General features: G+C 40.5%; 1 protein-coding gene and 1 pseudogene across 1 annotated transcript; both read left to right on the top strand.

Moving 5' to 3' along the window:
- The first annotated feature begins 1271 nt into the window (after positions 1 to 1271).
- Positions 1272 to 6052, top strand: LOC108428495 (ammonium transporter Rh type C-like). Its single transcript, XM_017699531.2, has 11 exons — positions 1272 to 1555; positions 2176 to 2368; positions 2705 to 2855; positions 2954 to 3101; positions 3187 to 3353; positions 3471 to 3608; positions 3693 to 3829; positions 3913 to 4031; positions 4344 to 4417; positions 4505 to 4584; positions 5366 to 6052. Exons 1-11 carry the CDS (start codon positions 1330 to 1332, stop codon positions 5397 to 5399), a joined length of 1467 nt encoding a protein of 488 aa, XP_017555020.1. The 5' UTR covers positions 1272 to 1329; the 3' UTR covers positions 5400 to 6052.
- A 7590-nt stretch (positions 6053 to 13642) lies between these two features.
- LOC108428460 lies at positions 13643 to 15656 on the top strand (annotated as a pseudogene).
- The last annotated feature ends 6333 nt before the right edge of the window (positions 15657 to 21989 follow it).

Genomic DNA, 21989 nt, shown 5'->3' with positions numbered 1-21989 from the left:
CTGAACACCTTTGGTATGAGTTGGGTGATTCAGCTCTATTGAACACCTTTGGGAAGAGTTGGAGTGATGAAGCTTCATTAAACACCTTTGAGATGAGCTACAGAAGTGAAGCTGTGTTGAACACCTTTAGGATGAGTTGGAATAATAAAGCTCCATTGAACAGCTTTTGAGATGAGTTGGAGCAATGAAGCTCCTTTGAACACCTTTGGAATGTGTTGAGGTGACTAAGCTCTATTTGGGATGAGCTGGAGTGATAAAGCGCCACTGGAAAATCTGTGGGATGAGTTGGACTGATGAAAGTCCATTGAATATCTTTGAGATATTCATAGAGTGATATAGTTGAACACTTATATGGCTGATTCATAATTATTGTAGAGGTTGTACCCACTCTCCCAACACCCCTGGAAATTATACCTACACATAGCCACTGACACTCCTTCATGGACTGACTCAGGAAACATATTGCATCTGCAAAGTTGAGGTCATTAAAGTCATATTAGGAGGGAATGAATCTCAAAAACAAAGCCTGTGTAAATGATAAAGTTTAATTTTGCAGGTCATGACTCATTATGCAAACTGTTGTCAAAATATGTCAAAATGATGTATTTTAACAACACTGTGAACTGTACAATAAACAGCTTCTGGATTGAGAAAAATAATACGTAAAGACTTATTTATGAAGAACTCAAAAATATCTTCAAAGTACAAATATAATTTCATATATCCTAAAGTATTACTGTTTTCAATGAAAACATTATCAAATGCTTTTATTTACATTAAAAACATGTTGAATTACTCAGCAATAGGTTGCATTTCATCTAAATATGTTTTATGCTGGAAATGCTGAATGAGATCAGTAGAAAAGTGAAAATGGGCTTATCTGTAGTGCTCACATGCAAAAAGTATCATTCTTGTAATGAAAACCTTCTGTTTTGTCTGCAATGGAATGTCTGACGCAGTGCAATGAAATTATGAAACAGTAATTATTTCTATACTCATAAAAAATAATGTATTTCAATAATGTTTCATGTTCCAAATAATTCTTGTACTTTTTTTCACTGAATTCAAGGAAGTTGCAATTTTTCTACAAAAAAGGTTTATCTTTGAAACTTCAGTGCTGAGTACTTCAGTATGTTCCAGATATGGATCTAAAAATGTTGTGCATCCCAAAAGACAAAAGTCATGTGTCAGAGGTGCACCTGAACTAGCCAAACAGGTGCCCAGATGTGACACACCTCTGAAGATTTGGCTATAAATGTAGCAGCAGTCAGTATCTGTCTACACAAGGTCCTGACAGAAGGTCCACTCTGGTTCTAAGAGACAGCCACGATGGGGAACTGCCAAGTTTGCTGCAAAAATTTCTGGTGCCATTCCAAGAACACTAATGTCCGGATCAGTCTGCCTGCTGTCTGCTTCCTGTGGCAAATTGCCATGATCATCCTCTTCGGAGCATTTGTTCGCTACAATGAAGAGTCGGATGCTCACTGGCCAGACTACAAGAAGGAACACAACATTACAAGTGACAGTGAGAATGACTTCTACTTCAGATATGCAAGTGAGTATATGTTAATTTTTTTTTCTTTATCTTCATATTAATTCATTTTATTTAATGTTTTGAATATAAAACAGAAATGTTATATTGTAGTGATATTGTCAATACTAGAAGTTTACTGCAAGTAAATTAAATAAAAATAAAAATAGAATTAAATGAAAATAGGAATTAATACATACACTGAAGTTTGGCTTCTCTTAAAACATGATCAAAGCAAAATTTTAACCAATTCCAGACATCAGCCATCTTACATAGCTGGTTTTTGGACCATTTCATATGTCTTTACATCACAAGCCATCAATTTGCAACACACGTCAATTTTTAGGTCTCAAATGCAAAATCAACACTGGTATGATGGCAACAGTCTGAAAGACATGTTCTTCAACAGGTTTTGACAGATCTCTCTTTGAATACTCTTTAAACATGCTCGCAGTCATCAGATTTATCCACATGTTGGGGGTCCAAAGCATGACTGATGTTACAAAATGTTCTTCCACATCTTGCATGCCATTGCACATTTCCACCAGCGAGGTCTCCAAATCCCCAAAAATAGTGTCACTTTGAATGCTCTCGTCCACTCTTTATCTTAACATGTCCACTGTTTTCACTCATTTGTCGAGCAGGTTTCCAGGATGTTCATGTGATGATCTTCGTGGGTTTTGGTTTCCTCATGACCTTCCTGAAGCGTTACAGCTTCAGTGCTGTGGGCTTCAACTTCCTGATTGCTGCCTTTGGGATTCAGTGGGCCCTGCTGATGCAAGGCTGGTTCCACTCGCTGGACCCAACTGATGGGTTCATCAAAATCGGAGTGGAGAAGTAAGTTCAAAAACCTCAAAGTTCTTGCTGATTCAAATCCCTATGTTCATTAAATTTTCAGGTTGTTATCATATAGTCTCATTCTGTTGCTAGCTGTTTATCTGTAATCTGCTAAACTGAGATGGCAATGTGGTAAAATATGTTTATATCCTGAGTGTTAGAGCTATGCTAAAGGATAATTAAAGAATATACTCAGCCAGCTTCTACAACTCTAGATAGTTGCATGCGGAAGTGGAAGGATATCTGATTTAGCCGACTAGCATGATTTGAAAACTCATTTTCTTTCATGTTGCATAACAAAAAGCCTTATGTGATGTGTCCCTCATCTTCCTCCAGTATCATCAATGCTGACTTCTGCGTGGCTAGTTGCTTAATTGCATTTGGTGCTTGTCTTGGGAAAACCAGTCCTGTACAGTTGATGGTGATGACCCTATTTGGAGTCACCTTGTTTGCAGTGGAAGAGTACATCATCCTTGAGCTCCTCCATGTAGGTGCCATTGACAATTTGGATTATTAGAACTTCACTGATACAATAAAGATCGTATTGGTTATGAAAAGTCTAATCAGATTGTAATCTTGCTATAGGCCAGAGATGCTGGTGGATCTATGACCATCCACACTTTTGGAGGATATTTTGGTCTGACAATTTCATGGATTCTCTATCGACCAAATCTGCACCAGAGCAAACGTCTGCATGGCTCTGTCTACCACTCTGATGTCTTTGCCATGATCGGTGAGTCCAAGGCCTTTTGACCTGTTGAATTTCTTGGTCAAAGAGTAGACCCGCTTTCTAAATATCAAAGCTATTCTCCTTCCAGGTACTCTCTTCCTTTGGATGTTCTGGCCCAGTTTCAACTCTGCCATTGCGAATCATGGAGATGGGCAACACCGAGCAGCCATCAACACCTACCTGGCCTTGGCTGCCAGTGTCCTGACAAGCTATGCTATCTCAAGCCTCTCTGCAAATAAGGGCAAGCTGGACATGGTAATTTTCAATGCTTCACAGACCATGGAAAATTAACTGCTGCACAAAGACAATTGTCATTCTTCTGCCAGATCTCAAAAGGTATAGTTTGTAATGCATCTGTTCTTTCTGCTCTAGGTTCATATCCAGAACGCCACCCTGGCTGGAGGCGTTGCCTTGGGAACAGCGTCTGAGTTCATGATCACACCTTACGGCTCTCTGATCGTTGGCTTCTGCTGTGGGATCCTGTCTACCTTTGGCTACCTTGTGTTGTCTGTAAGTGCTGCAAAAATAAACTGACTGTTCTGCTAAATGTGGATGGCTTCGTTTCCAGTGCTAAAGTGCTGATTTCTCCAACAGCCTTTTATGGAGAAGCATCTGAAGATCCAGGACACTTGTGGAATCCACAATCTGCATGCTATGCCAGGCTTACTTGGAGGAGTTGTAGGAGCCATCACAGCTGCCACTGCAAGCACATCTATCTATGGAAGTGAAGGGTGAGTACATTTGACGATGTCTCATTTCAAAGTCCATACTTACTGTTGAAAAACAATTTCAATATAATTCTTTACTTTCTTAGGTTGAAGAATATATTTGAATTTGTGGGTACAAAAAGGACACCAAGTACACAGGGAGGCTATCAGGCTGCAGGGATTGCTGTGGCTCTTGCCTTTGGAATTGTTGGTGGAGCAATAGTAGGTATGTAATCCTTCAGGGAGAGTAATCAGTTAAGCTTTATATATATTACTAGCCAGGAAACTGCCAAAATTCTTTTTTTTACTGAATCATAGGGTAATTTCACAAAAGCAACGCATAGGATGAATGGAAAGTGTCATCTTTAATGACCAATAACTAGCTCTCACTGTTACAGATTACCAAATTAACACTAGGAAATCTCATTTCACTTGATCTGTAGTCAGTTGGCAAGTTTCCTTAGGATCTGATTCTTATCTTGTTTCAATAAACAATTGTAAAATGTTCTAAGGCTGTAATGTACTTGATTACATGTAGGTATGATTCTGAGGCTGCCACTCTGGGGAGACCCAGCAGATGACAACTGCTTTGATGATGAAGTGTACTGGGAGGTGAGTAAGCATAAAGTGTTTACTTCTAGATTGCTCCTTTGGCTTGCTCAGAAACTCATCACATCAATTCTTATGGTTTTTGAGCAGTTGCCTGAAGATGAAGAAAGCATCCCTCCAATTCTGGAATATAAAAACCACATGGACATCAAGAACCCTGATGCATGTGTGTAAGTAATAAACACAGCTTTTTGTTTATGCACCCCTGATAAGATTACGTATTTTGTTGATCATCTAAAGCCAGTTACAGTATACAACTTCTACCTTGATTTTTAGTACATTTTTATAGTAAATAGTGTGTGATCACTAATCGTGTATTGTGTGATCAATAATATTTCAAATATTTCACCCAAAAAAGTCTGCAAATCTAGTCATTTTTTTTTGAGAAGCTGAGTCTTTTTGTAATCTGCTAAGACTTTAAAAGTCGTGTAGTAAACCCAAAACTTAAGTGAATGACGTTTCAGAGAACCCACTTCTGTATATTTTAATGAGCAATTGCTGGTGTTTACTGAATAAAAAAAAAAAGTGGCACGTGCAAAAGTTAGGACACACTTTATAATTTAGGTTTTAGTTTTTTTTTTCCAAATGTGTAGTAAGAATCTGAAGAAAATTGCCAAATGTAAGTGTGTTCACTGTAGAGAATCAACAAAACATGTAATTTGACAGGGGTATTCAAACTTTTACACACAACTGTATATGTTAAAGTAACATAATGTGACATAATATATTAAGCCTGACATTATCACTGTGATTCACTGTGATTTTTAGTTGATGTTTGAGAAGTATTTATTTATTTTATGTTTCACAAACAGCAAAGGGATATTTGGAACTTTAATACTTTGGCATAGACACAAACTGTCTAGCTCATTTATTCAGATGACAGATTTTTTATGATTTTTGTGACATTTTCTTATACACTTTTTAAAAATTTCTTTTTAAATTTGTTTGTAGGTCTGAATCCAACTTCTCTGTAGATCAGAGCTAATAGGCCACTATTACTACATGATTTTCACAATTACACAACTATGAACCAGATGAAACCTGCTGAGAAACCCACATGGAGCTCTAGGATGTTGTCCGGGCAGCTGGTCACAGCCAGTGTGTGCTAGGGGAGCACTTTGTAGCACTTTGTTTGATTACATTTTGTTTATATTATTTAATACCCAAACTGTCAGAAACAGTACTTTCATTGACATATGGCTAAAGTATTTGTAAATATGTAACAAACATTTGTAATGGTAGATTCTAAGAGATATCAATATAGCAAAATGACATTCAAAATAATTTGAAATAGTGTTACTGTTACAACTGATTTTAGAACAGTTACCAAATATTTATTTCATGACGAGCAGGCATATGGAATAAAGTGAGATTAAGTGTTTTTCTGCTCTCTGGAATGAAATACTTTTGCTTCTGTTTCTGACCTTATTTACATCAGTAATGTATTCTGTATCATGTTAGTATTGTGTAAATTTTTCAATCTGTGTTTAGCACAGTCTGTTTCAAAATCCTGTGCACAATAATCTGTCAGTGTTTTCAGTTTTAACAATTTGAAAAGTTGTATTTTATGTATTATGTGAGTTATTGTTGTATTAATCCACTGATATCAAGTAAATGTTTTGATGGCTTTGAAGAGCATCTATTCTTGTATTGAATTATTATAGTGTTTCTAATATTTACTGGCATTTCTATTCTATTCTAAATCATAGACCCTCACTACACAAAAATTTAGCAAAAATATTTAATCTGTGTTAGTGTAAGTGGGTTTTCTACAACCCCATTTCCAAAAAAGTTGGAATGCTGTTCAAAATGTAAATACAAAAAGAATGCAATAATATGCAAAACATTTAAATCCATATTTAATTGAAAAAGAGAACATATTAAATGTTGAAAGTGGAAAATATATGGCCATTATGAATTTTATGCCAGCAACCCATTTAAAAAATGGAAGTTTACAACTGGCTCTTGTTTTGAGCTGGGTTACTGGTTGATACTTTTTGACTATGTTACATTATGGCTGACATGATGGTTCACACTTCCAAAGAGAAGTGGCTCAAACTGGTCATAAATGTGTGTGTGGGAGGGTGGTCTTAAACTTAAGCTCATCTTAAGCCCCACTCAGTTACTATGACAACATGTGATTTTGGACAAACCTGATACCAGGCTAAAGTTGAAGCTTAGCGCCACTTGATCATTTCTATTGGACAAGCCGTGTGATGTCATAAACTTACCGGGTTAAAAGAACTGCCTACTCCACGTTCTGCCACAATAATTTCCAAAATACTGCTGCTAAAGGGTGTACTCTGTTTAATATTTTATTATGAAAATACCTGTTAAAATATGACATTTTAGAAAAAAGCATATGATTAAAAAGCCAAATATAAATGAGTGTGGATTTAATGTAGAATGAATAACTATATTTAAAAGGTTCAAAAGTAGTTATAGTATAGGTTACTATTGCCTGTGTAAATGTAACTGCAATGTTTACTCTTGGGTATGTATTGTCTGGCCTACTGTGAGGAGTTAGTGATGTTTTTCTGCATACACCCAATTCAGAACCTGCATTTAAAGTCTAGATTTAACAAGCAAGCATCTGTTAATCAACCACTACTCATTTTTACATAATGTGGATGATGCTAAATGTTTCACAGGGAAAAATAAGGCTTGAAGGTGTTTGTCTGTATGATGTTTCAATTTCTAATCCAGTGCTGACCCTTTTCTAAAGGTCCATTTTAGGAGCCCTCATCCCACCAGAGGCAGGAACAGGAGCCTTACCTTTGGATAGATGTAATATATATTGTAGCCAAGCTGTTTTTCAATAGAAAATTGAATCAATATGAAAGGGAGACGTTTGGTCATGCCTAGACATGCATATTTATCTCTATTGCAGTGTTTTAATACAACAGAGTAAATGAAGTAAAACTGGTTTATGGAGGCCCCACTGGGATTTTTGTCCTAACAAAGTAGTTTTAAAAACATGTGCTTCTGCTGCTGAGACTCTGGGGTGCCATCAATAAAAATGTATTTATTAACTTTTTTCATTTTAGTCAAATATTTTCAGTACTGTTGAAAGTCTGAGACTAAACATCATTTAATTACCAGATAAAGCAGCCCTGTGGTCGCATGAGGGGGTTTGAAGTAAATTTGCTAGATTTCTAGAGGAACCAAAAGTGTAGTCCCACACTCTGTCTGAGGCTGGGACATGAATAACTCTTATGGCATTAGAGAACAGAGCTACTGTCTTTGGCCAAAGATTGTCAGTAAGACACTCCCAGAACTTGAATAATGATACCAGTCATCCTAAAATAACATCCTTTCGAAACTTTAAGGGAGGGGGTGGTGCAGGTTGTATAAAAAGGTTTAAAGTAAATAAGCTGGTATGCTGGGTTTATGTAGAAACTAAACATGTGGTTCCACAGCCTGTGAAAAGCTGGAGAACCAGTGAATCACTGCAGCACTACTTTCTGTGTTGCAGAAACTGTATGCTCATCTGTCTGAAACCTGTAAGAGCCATACTATGGGCCAGTTAGCGAGACTAGACTAGATCCTGGAACAAAGGCCTGCATCTTTGTGACATTAAAAATTAAAAATCCGTCATGACTGAAGCTAATTTTTCAAGTTATGAAGTTATGCCTGTCATGCCTGAATAACATGACAGTTTGAAACGGAGAGCTGCAAATCCCATGACAAAAGCAGCATAGTTTTAAAGTAAATAACTGGAAGTGTCACCCTCAGCATTTCTTAGAAGAACTCCTTTAGAGTATGATCTTGCTAACATTCATCTAAAAGAGTTACAGCCCATTTGCAGTCCACAAAGCAGCTGAAGATAAACCATTTCTAGATCATTTGACTAATTAATCTTTACCCACATCTTTCTAGACACAGCTTTCTCAGCAAGCATGCATTGGGAATAGCATCTACACTTGCGACAGTTAGATTTAGTGCTGTCTGAAACTAGCTGGGATGATTTAAGTATAGACCGTGCTTTCTTAGAAGGTTTGACTGTTGCTATTCATTTTAAAGAGTGTAGGCCATGTATAGCTCACAAAATCTAGGCACCTCCTCCTCAATTCTCATAAAAGCTCTAAGCCCTCACAAAAACCAGAGGAACGACCCTGTTTATCTGTTTAAACAAAGTCACCTAATGTCTCTGGAATCTACTTGCACTACTTTCATAGCATCCACAACAAAACTATGCACTTTTCTGTAGGTCAATTAACAGCTTGGTGGTGCAGTGATGTTTTAAAACATCATGTCAGTCAAATTTAACTAACCTGTCAATCAGTGGTCCTGGGAATTGAGCCGCTCATGGTGTTTTTCAATCTTTCCGTAAATGTTCGTCACAAATTGAGCTTAAGGCACTTAAGTCCTTGCAAAACAGCCGCATGTGGTTTCTGCTTTATGGAGGTGGAAAATGTACATATACACATTTTTATGTATTGAAATGCCATTTGCTACAGACCATATGAGATTTTTGTATATATACGAGGTGAGTCAAAAGTCACAGGACATTTTATTTTTTAAATTTTATTATTAACTTTTATCTCTTGGTCATCTCAAACAAATTGTGTATGCTGAGAAAATCCGCAACAAACACCACCTTCAGCACCACATCGTGGAGGATTATGACAGCATAAAAAAATTTAAAAATAAAATGGTGTCCTGTGACTTTTGACTTACCCTGTATATTAGAATGATGACACTGTCTAACAGTGACTGGTAACTGTCTTGAAGAACCATCAATGTTCTTCAGGTGTACAAACCTAAAGCTGAGCAATGAGGAGGTGGACACATGTGCACATGTGGTCTTGCCACTCTGCATAGCTTGAATGGCTGAAATAATTTCCTCCTTGGTTATAGGTAAGTCTAATTTAGCTGTGTCTAATACACTAACTGTGTTAATTGGGAGATCTTTAAAAAAATTCTCCATTTGCTTTAAGTTGGGCATGGAGTCAGATTCATACAATAAGGAATAAAAATGTTTGAAACAATTATTAATCTCCAATGGGCCTGTGGTGAGGGTACCAGCCTGCATGCAAATGTGGCATATAAAATTTCAGACAGATTGTTGTTTAAGTTCAGAGGCCAAGATCTTGCTAGGTTTATCGCCATGTTCAGAAAAGGACTGTCGCGAGCGTAGAAGCATTTGTTCTGCATAATGAGTGGATAGTAAATTAAATTCAGATTGCAGGGCTGTTCTTTTCTTAAGAGTGTCTAGATCAGGGGAAAGAGCAGAGTGTATCCAACTGCTGAATGTCATTAGTCAACTTTAGTAGTTTTTCTTTCTGCTGCTTATTGTGAATGTTATATGTAATACGCCATGATTTTGGGGTGCAAGGCTTGTCATAGATAAGGTAGTGTGATCAGAAATAACGATACTGCCATAAGAGCAGGATTTTACTCTAGGTAATAGTGCATCATCTATAAAAAAGTAATCAATGCGAGAATAGGACAAGCGAACTGATGAAAAAAGGAGTATTGTCTACTGTTAGGATTAAGAAAGTGCCAGACATCTGAATGACCGTGTGAAACAAGAAAGGATTTTAGTGCTTGTGTAAGATTATTCTGAGAGATTTGTTTTTTGGATGATCTGTCTAAATCAGGGTCCATGGCACAATTAAAATCACCCCCATGATTTTTCAATAAATCTAGAATCATCCCAATTTGGTGCATAGATATTAATTAAAACAGCAAGAGTCTGATAGAGATAACCTGTAATAATAACATATCTCCCTGCTATATCTGATTGAATTGAACCAGGTGTGAATTGCTTATTAGAACTGCTACCCCTCAAGATCTGCAGGAAGCAGGAATAGCTGCCCCACCCATCCTCTCTGAATTTTTTTTTTGTTCAGAAGAATGCAAATGTGTCTCTTGTAGAAAAGCAATATAGGTATGCAAACCTCAGTGTAGGAAGGACTGTAGCATTGAGAAATGAAGATGCCTCAGCCGCAGAGTCGAATTTATGCACGGATCCGTCAAAAGAGAAGATCAGCCGGGCTGGATACTGCATGCGGAATTTCAGACCTACCTTATGTAATTTGAGTTTAACGGTCTTGAACTCATTGCAACGATTCTGCAACTCCGCTGAAAGATCCGGGAAGATATGAACTCTGGAGTTCTTGTAGAGTGATTGGCCTTGCTGATGGGACAAACAATACTAACACCTCAAACAAAGACTAGCAGGCAGTGGGTCCAGAGTCGCAGCGACAGGCGGCGGGTCTGGAGGCACGGCGACAGGTGGCAGGTCCAGCCGCACAGCGACTGGCGGTGGGTCCGGAGGTGCAGGCATGCTGAAGGTAGCGGCCATGGGAACAGGCATGCCGCAGGGTGTGGCCACGAGATCTGAAACTCGGGCGGCATCCACAATGCCAGGAACAGACGTTGGGACATGTCTAACTTGGGCTGTTTGGAACAGCTGGAGTTTCATCCCAGTGGAACAACCACATACCAGAGTCTCGCTTTATCGCAGCGTCCTTGGTCAGCTGGTCTTTCTGTAATGCTGTGGAGTGATGAGGAGACGGATGCATGTGCGAAACCAAGCGAAATTTATTGTGGGCAAATCCATATTCTGAGTCAAGACAGTCCAGGGTCAGGTAGCCAACATGGAGAGATTGGGATACAGACATGATAAACAACACAAAATAAACAAACAATCTAAGACAAAGACCAAACACTTCAAACAATACTAACACCTCAAACAAAGACCAGCAACAAACCAGGACAAACATGGGGCTTAAATACAACAGGGATAATGAGGAACAGGGGGATAACAGGTGGTAACAATCAGGGGCATGGTCTGGAAACAAGGGGGTAGGACCGGGAAGAAACCAAACAAACACACATGGCAGGGCTGGGAGGGGAAAATCATGACAGCTGTACAGTGTAGATTTTGCAATACAGGCTAAACAAAACATAGTTTCTCCATAATTGTAGGAAGAAAAATTTTTTTTTTTAAATTTTGGATAATTTCAGTTGAATTTTGTTTTATTTTGTTTTATTTTACCAGACCGTGCCAATGCTATGCCAACTTGCTTGCTATGCTCTCAAACTGTAGCCGTATGCAAGATGGCTAACATAATGCGGCACTTAAATACACGCCACAGCCATTTCAATGACAACTTCCCGGCAAAATCAGAGAGTCGAAGACAAAAGATTACAAGTTTGACTGTTGCCTACAATCATTCTGATATTACTATCCATAAGACAACATCTGCACAAGAAAATGCAACAACAGCATCTCTACGTGTATCGTGGAACTTAGAAAAAGCTAAAAAAAACTTTCACAGATGCCAAGTTCATAAAGACATGTGCAATTGATATGGTGGAAGAAGTTTTGAGCCATGACGAAAAAACAAAGAAAACTGTTGTAGACTTGTTGAAGCAAGTACCATTATCGGACAGTACTGCAGTGAGTGGAAGTTTTAGCGGAGGACTGTTTGTGTGCCCTGCTCTCACGTTTGAAGAAAGCAGATTTCATGTCACTCGCCATTGACATGTCTTGTGATAGGACGGACATAGAGTAGCTGTCAGTGTTTGTGCGATTTTTTGATGAGAAAGCTTTTTGAGAAGAGCTGCTTTGTTTGCTGCCCCTACACAACTCAGTTTTGTGTGCAAAACTGTGTGGGAAAATGAAAGACATGATGGATACAGTAATGAAGCTTGTAAACTTCATTAGGGAGAGTTCTAGTTTGCAGCATCACCTTTTCAGGGCCCTGCTGGAGGAAATGTCTGCTGCATATCATGATCTGTTGCTGCATAACGATGTGCGCTGGCTTGGCAAGGGCAGAGTATTGGAGAGAGTGTGCGAATTACATGAAAAACTCTGTTCTTTTCTTGGCAACTTGCAAAATGAAAAGGCTCACTCTTTTCTGAAATTCCTGAATGACAGCAAAGAAATGGCTTATGTGCATTTTTTTATGTGACATTATGTTTCATCTTAATCAGCTTAATTTGCAACTGCAAGGAAAGAACCACACCATTGCAAATATGTATAAAGCAATTGAAGCTTTCCATTTAAAGCTGGGCTTGTTTGAACAAGATATACAAGGAAGAAAACTGCACTTTCCTAAGCTGAAGCAACACTGTGAGAAAAACAAAATGCAAGAGGATGCTGTGATGCAAGCGTTATTGTGAAGACTGATAGAAAACTTCAAGTTACCATTAGAGAGCTTTAACCTCTCAAGTGAAATCCTCTTTGGTTTTACGTCAGCCGTTTTGCGCTTCTGCAGATGGCCAGTGGACTGTTGAGGCCAAAAGGCTGCTTCCATCTCTGGATTAGGCATCTCTTCAGATGGAGATCTTGGAAATGTCAAAATCAGATTTGCCCAAAGAGCAGCACAAGGATGTTAGTGTGACTGACTTTTGGATAAAAATGATTCTCCAGTTCAACCAGGCAAGACCGATTGCAATGCTGCTTCTCAAAGTATTTCCCTCCACCTATATCTGTGAGTCATCATTTTCTTCAATGAACATTATCAAAAGCCAGGACAGAAACAAACTCTCCAGTGCACACCTAGATCAGTGTCTTCTCATGGCCACAACAGAGCACTGCTCAAACTTCAGGTCTCTTGTTTCAACCCGCCGCTGTCACTTCTCTCATTGAATGGTGAGTAAAATCATGCAGCTGCAATTGACATTCCTAATTTATAACAACAAACAAATAATTACTGTACAGTCTGTACTGTACTGCCTAATTATGAAACATTATGCAACTAATGCACTGTCCCTTGCTTTTGTGATGTTGGTTAAATGTGGCCCTTAAAAAAATGTAACTGGGGACCCCTGATCAAAGGGATGTTGTTCATTGGTGAAGGAGTAGGCCCTGCCTTACCACATCACACACAACCCCCCCATCTCAGTCACTGTCCAAGTGGCAAGATAAGAAGTCTGCTGTGACGTTGTCCTTACCCTTCCGGTATTGCACTTGGAAGCAGAATGGCTGCAACAAAAGGTACCATGTAATGTGTGCGTTTGTTTCTTTCATTTGGCACATCCATTTCAGCGCTCTATGGTCAGTCTCTAAAACAAAATCACTGCCCATAAGGTAATACAGGAGGTCCTCGGGTTACGTCAGTCCCGAGTTACGATGTTTCGTGGTTACGACACATCTCCCATATACTATATAAAGCCTTGTTCCGACTTAAGTGGTTTTGTGTCGTAAACATCGTAAACGCAAACTTCGTGTGCGGAAACTACTTGGTGTGCGCGGCGGAAGAATACGCCGTGATGCGGCTGTGGACCGAGGAAGACGGACGGAGTCACCCCAGTCGCATTGTACGCCATTTTGGCTTGTTGCTTCGTCGTTCTCTCTCTCGTGTGTGTTCTGATTTTGTTAACCTTTTGCCCTTCATTATGGCTCCCAAACATAAGGCAGACTCTTCTGATGGCAGTGCATCGAAGAAGCCATCACCATGGAAGTGAAATTAGATATCATTAAGCAATCAGATAAGGGGTAAACAGCGACAAACATTGGCTGGTCGCTTGGACTTAGTCGTATGACTGTCGCTACGATTATAAAAGATAAATATTGCATCCTTGAACATGTGAAAGGATCTGCTCCTATGAAATCGACAGTGATAACGAAGCAGTGTAATGGTCTTATTATTGAGATGCAAAGATTATTAGTGCTTTGGTTGGAAGACCAAAATCAATGGCGTATCCCAGTGAGCCTTATGGTGATTCAGGAGAAGGCTAAAAGATTGTTTGAGGCGTTGAAAAAAGAAAAGGGGGAAGGAAGTGAAAGTGAAGAGTTTGTGGCCATTAGGGGTTGGTTTATGCGGTTCAAGGCTCATGCCAATTTCCATAATATTAAAGTGCAAGGTGAAGCTGCTAGTGGTGATGAGAAAGCAGCAAGTGAGTTTCCTAAAGCATTGGCTGAGATAATTAGGGAGGGGGGTTACTGTGCCGAACAAGTGGATGAGACAGGCTTGTTTTGGAAGTGTATGCCTAACCGTACGTACATCGCCAAGGAGGAGAAGTCATAAAGGTCATAAAGCCAGCAAGGAGAGACTGACTTTGCTTCTTGGGGGAAATGCTGCTGGCGACTACAAACTGAAGCCCTTGCTGGTGTATCAAGCTGAGAATCCAAGGGCATTTGGAAGGGTCAACTACCAGTCATCTGGAACGCTAATAAGAAGGCATGGGTGACACTTGCGGTGTATGAGGACTGGTTCACCAACCATTTTGTGCCAGGCGTGGAGCGGTACTGTACCTCCAAGGGTATGCCCTTTAAGGTGTTGCTAGTGCTGGACAATGCGCCTGAACACCCTGCCCATCTGGATGACTGTCACCCTAATGCCACGGTGGTTTACCTTCCACCTAATACCACTGCTCTTTTACAACCTATGGACCAAGGAGTCATTGCTTCATTCAAAGCCTACTACCTCCGAAGGACAATTGCTATGGCTTTAGGGGCAACTGAGAAGAATAAGGACTTGACTCTGAAGGACTTTTGGAAATCATACAACATCCGTGATTCTGTGAAGAACATTGCTGATTCCTGGGATGAGGTTAAGCAGACAAACATGAATGGTGTTTGGAAAAACTGTGTCCCCAGTTTGTGAATGATTTCCATGGGTTTGAGGAGACAGTTAAGAATGTCATCAAGAACGTTGTTGCCCTGAGTAAGGAAATTAATTTGGAAGTGGAGGCTGATGATGTCACAGAGCTACTGGCATCTCATGGAGAGGAGTTATCTGCTGAGGACCTTATCCAACTGGAGAAGCAGATGATAGAGGGAGAGGAAGACACACCAACTCCAGAGCCCAAGAGATTTACAAAGCAGGGCTTGGCAGGAGGTCTTGCCCTGATAGAGGAAGGGTTGTCAAGGTTTGAGGCTGAGGATCCCAACATGGACAGGTACACTAAGGTTGCCAGAGGGTTCATGGATTGCCTCCAGTGTTACAAGGAGATCTTGGAGGAGAATAAGATGGTCTCCTTCCAGACTAACCTGCAGCAGTATTTCAAGAAGATAGAGAGGCCTGCAAGAGATCCTGCAAGAGATCCTGTACCCTCTACCTCAGCTGCCTCTCCAGACTTACCTGCCCCAGTATCTCCAGCATCTTCTGCAGGTTCTGCCTCTCCAGACTTACCTGCCCCAGTATCTCCAGCATCTTCTGCAGGTATAGCCTCTCCAGACTTACCTGCCCCAGTATCTCCAGCATCTTCTGCAGGTTCTGCCTCTCCAGATTCACCTGCCCCAATATCTCCAGCACCTTCTGCAGCTTCCTCCTCCCAATAAGCCTGTCTCTGCCTCCCTTGCAACGCCCCTTCCAGTGTGCAAGCCAACCATAGGAATAAAGGTAAGGAACTCTCTCTTTTTTTATTACTGTTTTTTATTACTATTTCATTTCATTACTAAATGTATTTTATATTTCCTTAATGTGTTTTTTGATAATTATGCAGGGTACTGTGTTAGGATAGGTCTTAGGATAGGATATGTGCTTACAGTATTTACGTACAGTATGTACGTATGTTCTGACTTACACAGAAAATCGGTTTAGAAAATCGTAGGAACGGATCAACGTCGTAACCCGAGAACCCCCTGTACTTAAGAGAGTCTAGTGCCCATTTCACTGCCAGAGCCTCTTTCTCGTCCATGGAGTAGTGTTTGGTGAGAGGCGCATGGTGTAGTGTGGCCATGAGAGGCGCTGTTTGGTCAGCAAAATTTGGGATGAACCATCGGTACCAGTCCACTAAGCCCAAGAACAATCTTACTCGCCTCTTTGTGGTCAGTATCGGGCACTCCCTTATTGCTTAGTCCTCTGTTCCTTTGAGTACTGCGTTCTTCATCTTCTGGAAAGTAGCTGCTGCCCCATGGAGTCCAAATGGCATGACAACAAAATGGAATAGTCTGTTTGGAGCCCAGAATACGGTCAACTTTTTGGCTGTCTCCGTAAGCGCTACTTGCCAATACCCTTTGCATGAGTCCACTGTTGATAAAAACTTGGCTTTGCTTAGTCTTTCAATGAGCTCGTCTGCTCTTGGTGTTGGGTAGCGGTCAAATGTTGATACATAGTTCAGTTTTGAAAAGTCCACACAAAACCTCAGTTCGCCAAATTTTCTTGGGACTAAAACCACTGGGCTGCACCACAGACTGGTAGAGGGTTCTATGATGCCCATGACAAGCATCTTATTGACCTCCTCTTTAAATTTCGGGATGAGTCTTGCTTGCGCCCGACAGTTCACCTGCTGGATTGGGTTGTGTTTTTGCAGGCGGAGGTTGGGCTGGATTGCTGTGGTCCTCCCTGGTTCTTCACTAAATAATCCATCCAGAATGATGTTTCTGAGCTCTTCCTGTTGCTCCGTTGTTAAGTGGTCCAGTGATAACAGTTCGTCTTGGTGTTTGCTGTTAGAAGGGAAATACAATTCAATGCTCTCTTCCTCTTCTCCTACAGTGTGCACCCACAGGTTTTCTGCAGTGGATCGGTACCTTTTTTTGGTACTCTTGAGCTTGCTCCAAGTTCTCATGTGCCAGCTTCATTAAGTCTACCATTTTCTCTCTCATCTTGAGGACATGAGAGAGGACGTTCATTTTCTGTCCGTTGTTCTGCCACTCCCAGGTCTCCTTCAGCACGTCCAGTGGGCCTCGAACCTCACATGCGTAGAGCACCTGGAATGGTGCGAACCTGGCTGATGCTTGTGGTACTTCCCAGTACGTGAAAAAGACATATGGCAGCCACGTATTCCAGTCGGACCAGGTCTCATGAACAAAACACCTGAGCATAGTCTTTAAGGTTTTTTTTTAAACGTTCTTTTAATCCATCTGTCTGTGGATGGTATGGGGTAGTCCGGATGTCTTTAATACCCAGCAGGTTATAAACTTCCCCCAGCTGCTTTGAAGTGAAATTGGTACCTTGGTCAGTTAGAAGCTCTCTAAGTACTCCTACTCTGGAGATAAACTGAATGAGAGCATTAACCAATTGCCTTGTTTTTATTTATCTCAGTGGGAAGGCTTCAGGATAGCGTGTGGCATAATCACATATTGTGAGTATATAGCTATTACCAGAGCGGCTGTGCGGCAACGGTCCCACAATATCCATCGCTATCCTTGAAAACTGTTCCTCCACTATCAGTAGGTTAATTGAGGGTGCTCTATCAGATTTTTTGGTTGAGGCTGTTAACTCACACTCTGGGCATGACCGGTAATAACTCAAAACCTCTAGGTGCCTCCCTGGCCAATAGAACCTACTAGAAATGCTGCTTAATGATTTCGCATTTCCCAAATGGCCTGCCCACGATTCAGAATGACCCAGTTTTAAAACTTCAGTCCTCAACTCTTTTGGCACTACAAGTTGTTCTTGTTCTCCCTTTGTCTGGTAGAGGATGTCATCTCTCACAATGAAAGAACCTCCTTTTTCAACTTTTTCTGTCTCTGCTTTAATAAACAGGGGCTTTAATGTGTCATCCAGTTTTTGCAGCTGTGCAGAATTGTGCATAGGTAAGTTTAGATTAGTATATGGGTGTGGGATGCTTTCACTGAATTTGGTGCCTTGCTCTTTAGCTTGCCTTCTCTCCCTTTTAGTTTTTTTTAGCTTGGTTGCCTCACTAAAAGGTAATTCTTTTAAGGCTTCTATATTACTTTGTCTTTTCCTTTTAGCACTTTGCCTTGTAGTAAGCAAAACCTCAGCTTTGTTTTGTTTTTCGGTTAAAAGGTTGATTAAAACTGGTACGTCTCTACCCATAATGACCTTATAGGGGGATTTTTTGCATAATCCCAACTGTAAGCAAATACTTTTGCCCTTCAATTTCCAAGCTAACATCAGCTGTTGGATACACTTGCTCATCACCGGGTACACATTTGACTTTTAACTGGCCACACTGTTTACATTCTCCTTCAGGTAAACATGAAGCTAAAATTAGCATCTGACTTGCCCCACTGTCTATTAATGCTTTTTGCTTTATACTGCGACTTTGACATTTACAAGAATGTCTTGGGTTTGTTATTTATAGAAATAGTGTTATTTCTAGGGCTGCAGCATAACTGGTTTATACCACTGTTGAGTTTTGGGCACGCATTTATTTTGTGTCCTGGCATTTTAAAACCCTTCCTGCATCAGCCTTTGTGCTGTTCCCTGCAATGTTTTTACTTCTGGCAAATTTTAGACTTGGGTTTTTTTTAAAAACCTTCAGCATCAAACCACCCCAGACCATGCCCCCAGACTCACTGAGCTCTCTGTGCTGGTGTCTCTCTCTGTTGCCTTTTCCCAGCTGAAATGATCCCTCTGCATGTCTCACCATAGCGTAGGCCTCCGCTAGGTCGACTGCTTGGTCCATTGTAGTTGGGTTGCACTCCAGGAACCAGCTCCGAAGCTCAGGATTTACCATTTTGAGGTACTGTTCTCCGATCTGTTCTTTGGTCTTCTTGGGGGTCATCCACTTCTCGTAGAGCCTTTTAAGTCGCATGTACAGCTCTCTGGGTGTTTCGTCATTGCAGACTTCGTCAGTCTGAATTTTTTGTCGGTGTGTCTCCTTGTTTATTTCAAACTTCCTCAGAATCGCTGTTTTCAATTTGTCATAGCGTCCATCGTGACATATGCAGCTCATACTCTTCTTTCAAGCAGTGGAATTAAATGTATCACCCATGTTTGCTTGGGCCACTTTGTTGCTTTAGCCAGTCTTTCAAACTTAATTAAGAAGTTTTCGACATCATCCATGTCCTTCAGGTTAGGTAGTCTAGGTGTGGGCCAGCTGGGGTAGCTGGCGTTTGAACTGCCTGCCTGATTATCATGTCGTGTGCTGGTGTGCACCGCAAAATCTGCATCTGGTGAAGCCTCTCTGTTTCCTCTTTGCTGTAGTTGTCCCCTGTTCCACGTGTTGGTCGGTGTCTTCAAGCTCCTGTAGCAGGTTGAACTGGTACTGCATGGAGCACCAGTGTTGCTCCTGCTCCTAAGCCTTGTGCCACCATAGCTTGTCACTCGTGCATTACTTGTGCATGAAGATTTGAAGCATGTCACACACCTTGTTCTCTTGTTTGTCACTGTCTCTTCTGTCATGTAACTCTTGTGTTGGCACTTGTCTTTTAGGAGCCATGCTTAGTCTCCGTAGTACAAATGCACTTTGGGTTCACTTCACGCTGCTGTTGTTTGAGTTCAGCGTCCTTCAGTTGTCACAATGAGCCCCTTCAAACCTGCTCGTCACCTTCCTTAGATAGTGTTGAGACCAGCATTTGGTACAGCCACTGTCGCTGCCACCATTTGTGAAGATGTTACTCCTCGACTAGAGGATTTCGGGTTAGGGTTAAGGTTAGACCTGGTCAGGTCTGCAGGGGTGAGGAGACCAACAGGATGGGCGAGACCAAAAGTTAAGTGCATAACGGGCAATTTATTTGCAAAACATGAAACAAAAACCGTACAAAGGGAAATAAATGGAAAATAAAGTATTTACATTGTATACCAAGTGTCAGGCTTAGTCCTGGCATGAGAAGCAACCGCGAGGCTGGGTCCCATCTCACCTTACAACTTCCTCCATGTCCTCTTCTTTAGACACTACTGACCACTATTGTTTTCCGGTGGCAGCCTTGGGGAGAAGTAGCCTTCCCTCTCTGAGAAGCCTTCATTTTTTATGTCATAAGTCCTGCCCTCACTGATCCCATTCCACACCATGTGGTCAGATCAGTGTGATTTACATTTAAAACAAACAACAGCGCTAAATACAGTCAACCTAGGTTATACAATCCATTACCGGTAAGTACATTGCTTTGTCCATTAATTTCTAACGTCTTATTTATTTTCTTTCTTCCTCCACAGGGTATTAGATGTGGAATAGACCCCCCCTTTCTCCGCATCGGTGTAGGTCTCCATGCTGTTCCCCTTTTGCTGTTTCCCCTTCACAGGCAGACACAGGTAAGTACCTTCATATACCCTTATATACATACACACACACACACACACAGACATGTATTTCATGATCTAAGGGATGTTGTTCATTGGTGAAGGGGTAGGCCCTGCCTTACCACATCACATAAAAGTTTAAGAAAAGAAATCACAGATTCTTGTTTGTATTGTGTTTTACAATTTTTTTGGGGTTTGTATTGTCAGCACATCTTTCCATCTTACTGTCATTGTTGAAAATTCCCCTTCACAACTGTATTAAGGCCCCTTTCAAGGACTGTAATAACTTTTGCAGTACTAGGTTCTGTTATTGACCCTTGTTCTTTGTATTAGCTAAAAGTCTTCATTCTAGAGGCATATTCAGTATAGCTAAGTCTTGAGTGTAGTATGGTTGCTTAGTGCTTCAAGTTGCTGGCTTTGTTAGTATGGTAGTATGTAAATTAACTCAAGAAATTTTTATCTCATGCAGTTCCAATCTGAATCCAATCTGAGCAAGTGCATGCTGTTACAGTTCATACTACAGATAAATCTAGAATGATTGAAAAGACAGTAAAGTGGCCATTGATTTAAATAATGTTTCTTTATTTTACTTTCAAAATCTGTATTTTGAAAGGTGCGTGTTGTAAATTGATTAAATAATTCTTTGAAGTAACTTAATTACACTTATTTAAAAGATAGCAACCCTCAAACTTTAACCGTATTTATGCAGTACGTCCGTGATTTTAATACATTCTTGAGATGTTTTTTAACTATGAAAAGTTGTAATTCTACTAAACTTTAGCCATAAAATTACACAGAATAATTACAGGGAAAAACTGTAATTTTACAGTAATCCACTGTATAGAATTTTGGCAACTTTTGCTGCTAGACATCTTACTGTTTTTTTTTTTACTATTTTTTTTTTACAATGTTGCATAAGTTATAACTCTGAAAGTCAAAAACAAACTATTTAATAAGTTTGCTTAAAGTGAAAGTCAAGTACATTAAAGTTTTAAAAAAGTCCATTCTGTAGTCCATATACAGACATTACTATCTTGCTGAGTCTGGAAGTCCAAAGCTAATGTTCCTAGGCGTTAACTTGTATAATTGAAACAGCGTATCGAGACCTTGTTTTCCGACGGGTAAACAAATAACATTACGATACTAACATTAGTGGTTGAAGAACGAAGTGGTAGAAAACGCTTTAACTCTAGAGAGCTACAGCACTGGACTTTCATACACGCAGCGTTTGAGCTGGGAGAAAGATGTACAGACATTCCTGTTTCCAAATCTAATGTATGAATGCACGCGGTCTGTTGGTCCTGGACAGCGTTCAGACCTGTGATAAGGAAAAAGTTTCAAGCCTGGTGGACTAACCGGGAATCTGTCTGCACCACAGTGTTATACTAGTCATGAACACGTTTTCTGTTTGTATATGGTTTTCTGTTTAACTTTCATAGATTTCCATGGCTTATTCAGTGTATTTTGCTGCGTGGCGCGCCCGCAGAGTTTGGGACTCTGCCGCTTCGCATGCGCATCCTCTGTCAAAGTGGCGACCACTTAACATGGGCACCAAAATGACAAGCAAGACGCCACGCAGACGCAGTGAATTAGACATCACGGCTCCAGGGGTTCTTGCGTTTCAGATGCCTCTGCATCACCGTAGCGCTGCCGTGAAATTCGACTTGGTTAAAGCTCCCATGTGAAAGTTTCGGTCTCGCTTTCTTTGCCTCGCCTTCGTCGCACGGTCTCCGCCACGCCAC

The sequence above is a fragment of the Pygocentrus nattereri genome, chromosome 15 (assembly GCF_015220715.1).
Source record: "Pygocentrus nattereri isolate fPygNat1 chromosome 15, fPygNat1.pri, whole genome shotgun sequence".
Lineage (NCBI taxonomy): Eukaryota > Metazoa > Chordata > Actinopteri > Characiformes > Serrasalmidae > Pygocentrus > Pygocentrus nattereri.
The sequence above is the reverse complement of the archived record's forward strand: the minus strand, read 5'-3'. Positions and strand labels throughout refer to the sequence as shown.

Excerpts from the sequence above, each read along its gene's own strand:
- LOC108428495 (XM_017699531.2), top strand. The coding sequence starts at position 1,330 with ATGGGGAACTGCCAAGTTTGCTGCAAAAATTTCTGGTGCCATTCCAAG. Across the intron at positions 1,556-2,175 it reads CTTCTACTTCAGATATGCAA|GTTTCCAGGATGTTCATGTG; the intron begins GTGAGTATATGT and ends TTTGTCGAGCAG. Across the intron at positions 2,856-2,953 it reads TCATCCTTGAGCTCCTCCAT|GCCAGAGATGCTGGTGGATC; the intron begins GTAGGTGCCATT and ends ATCTTGCTATAG.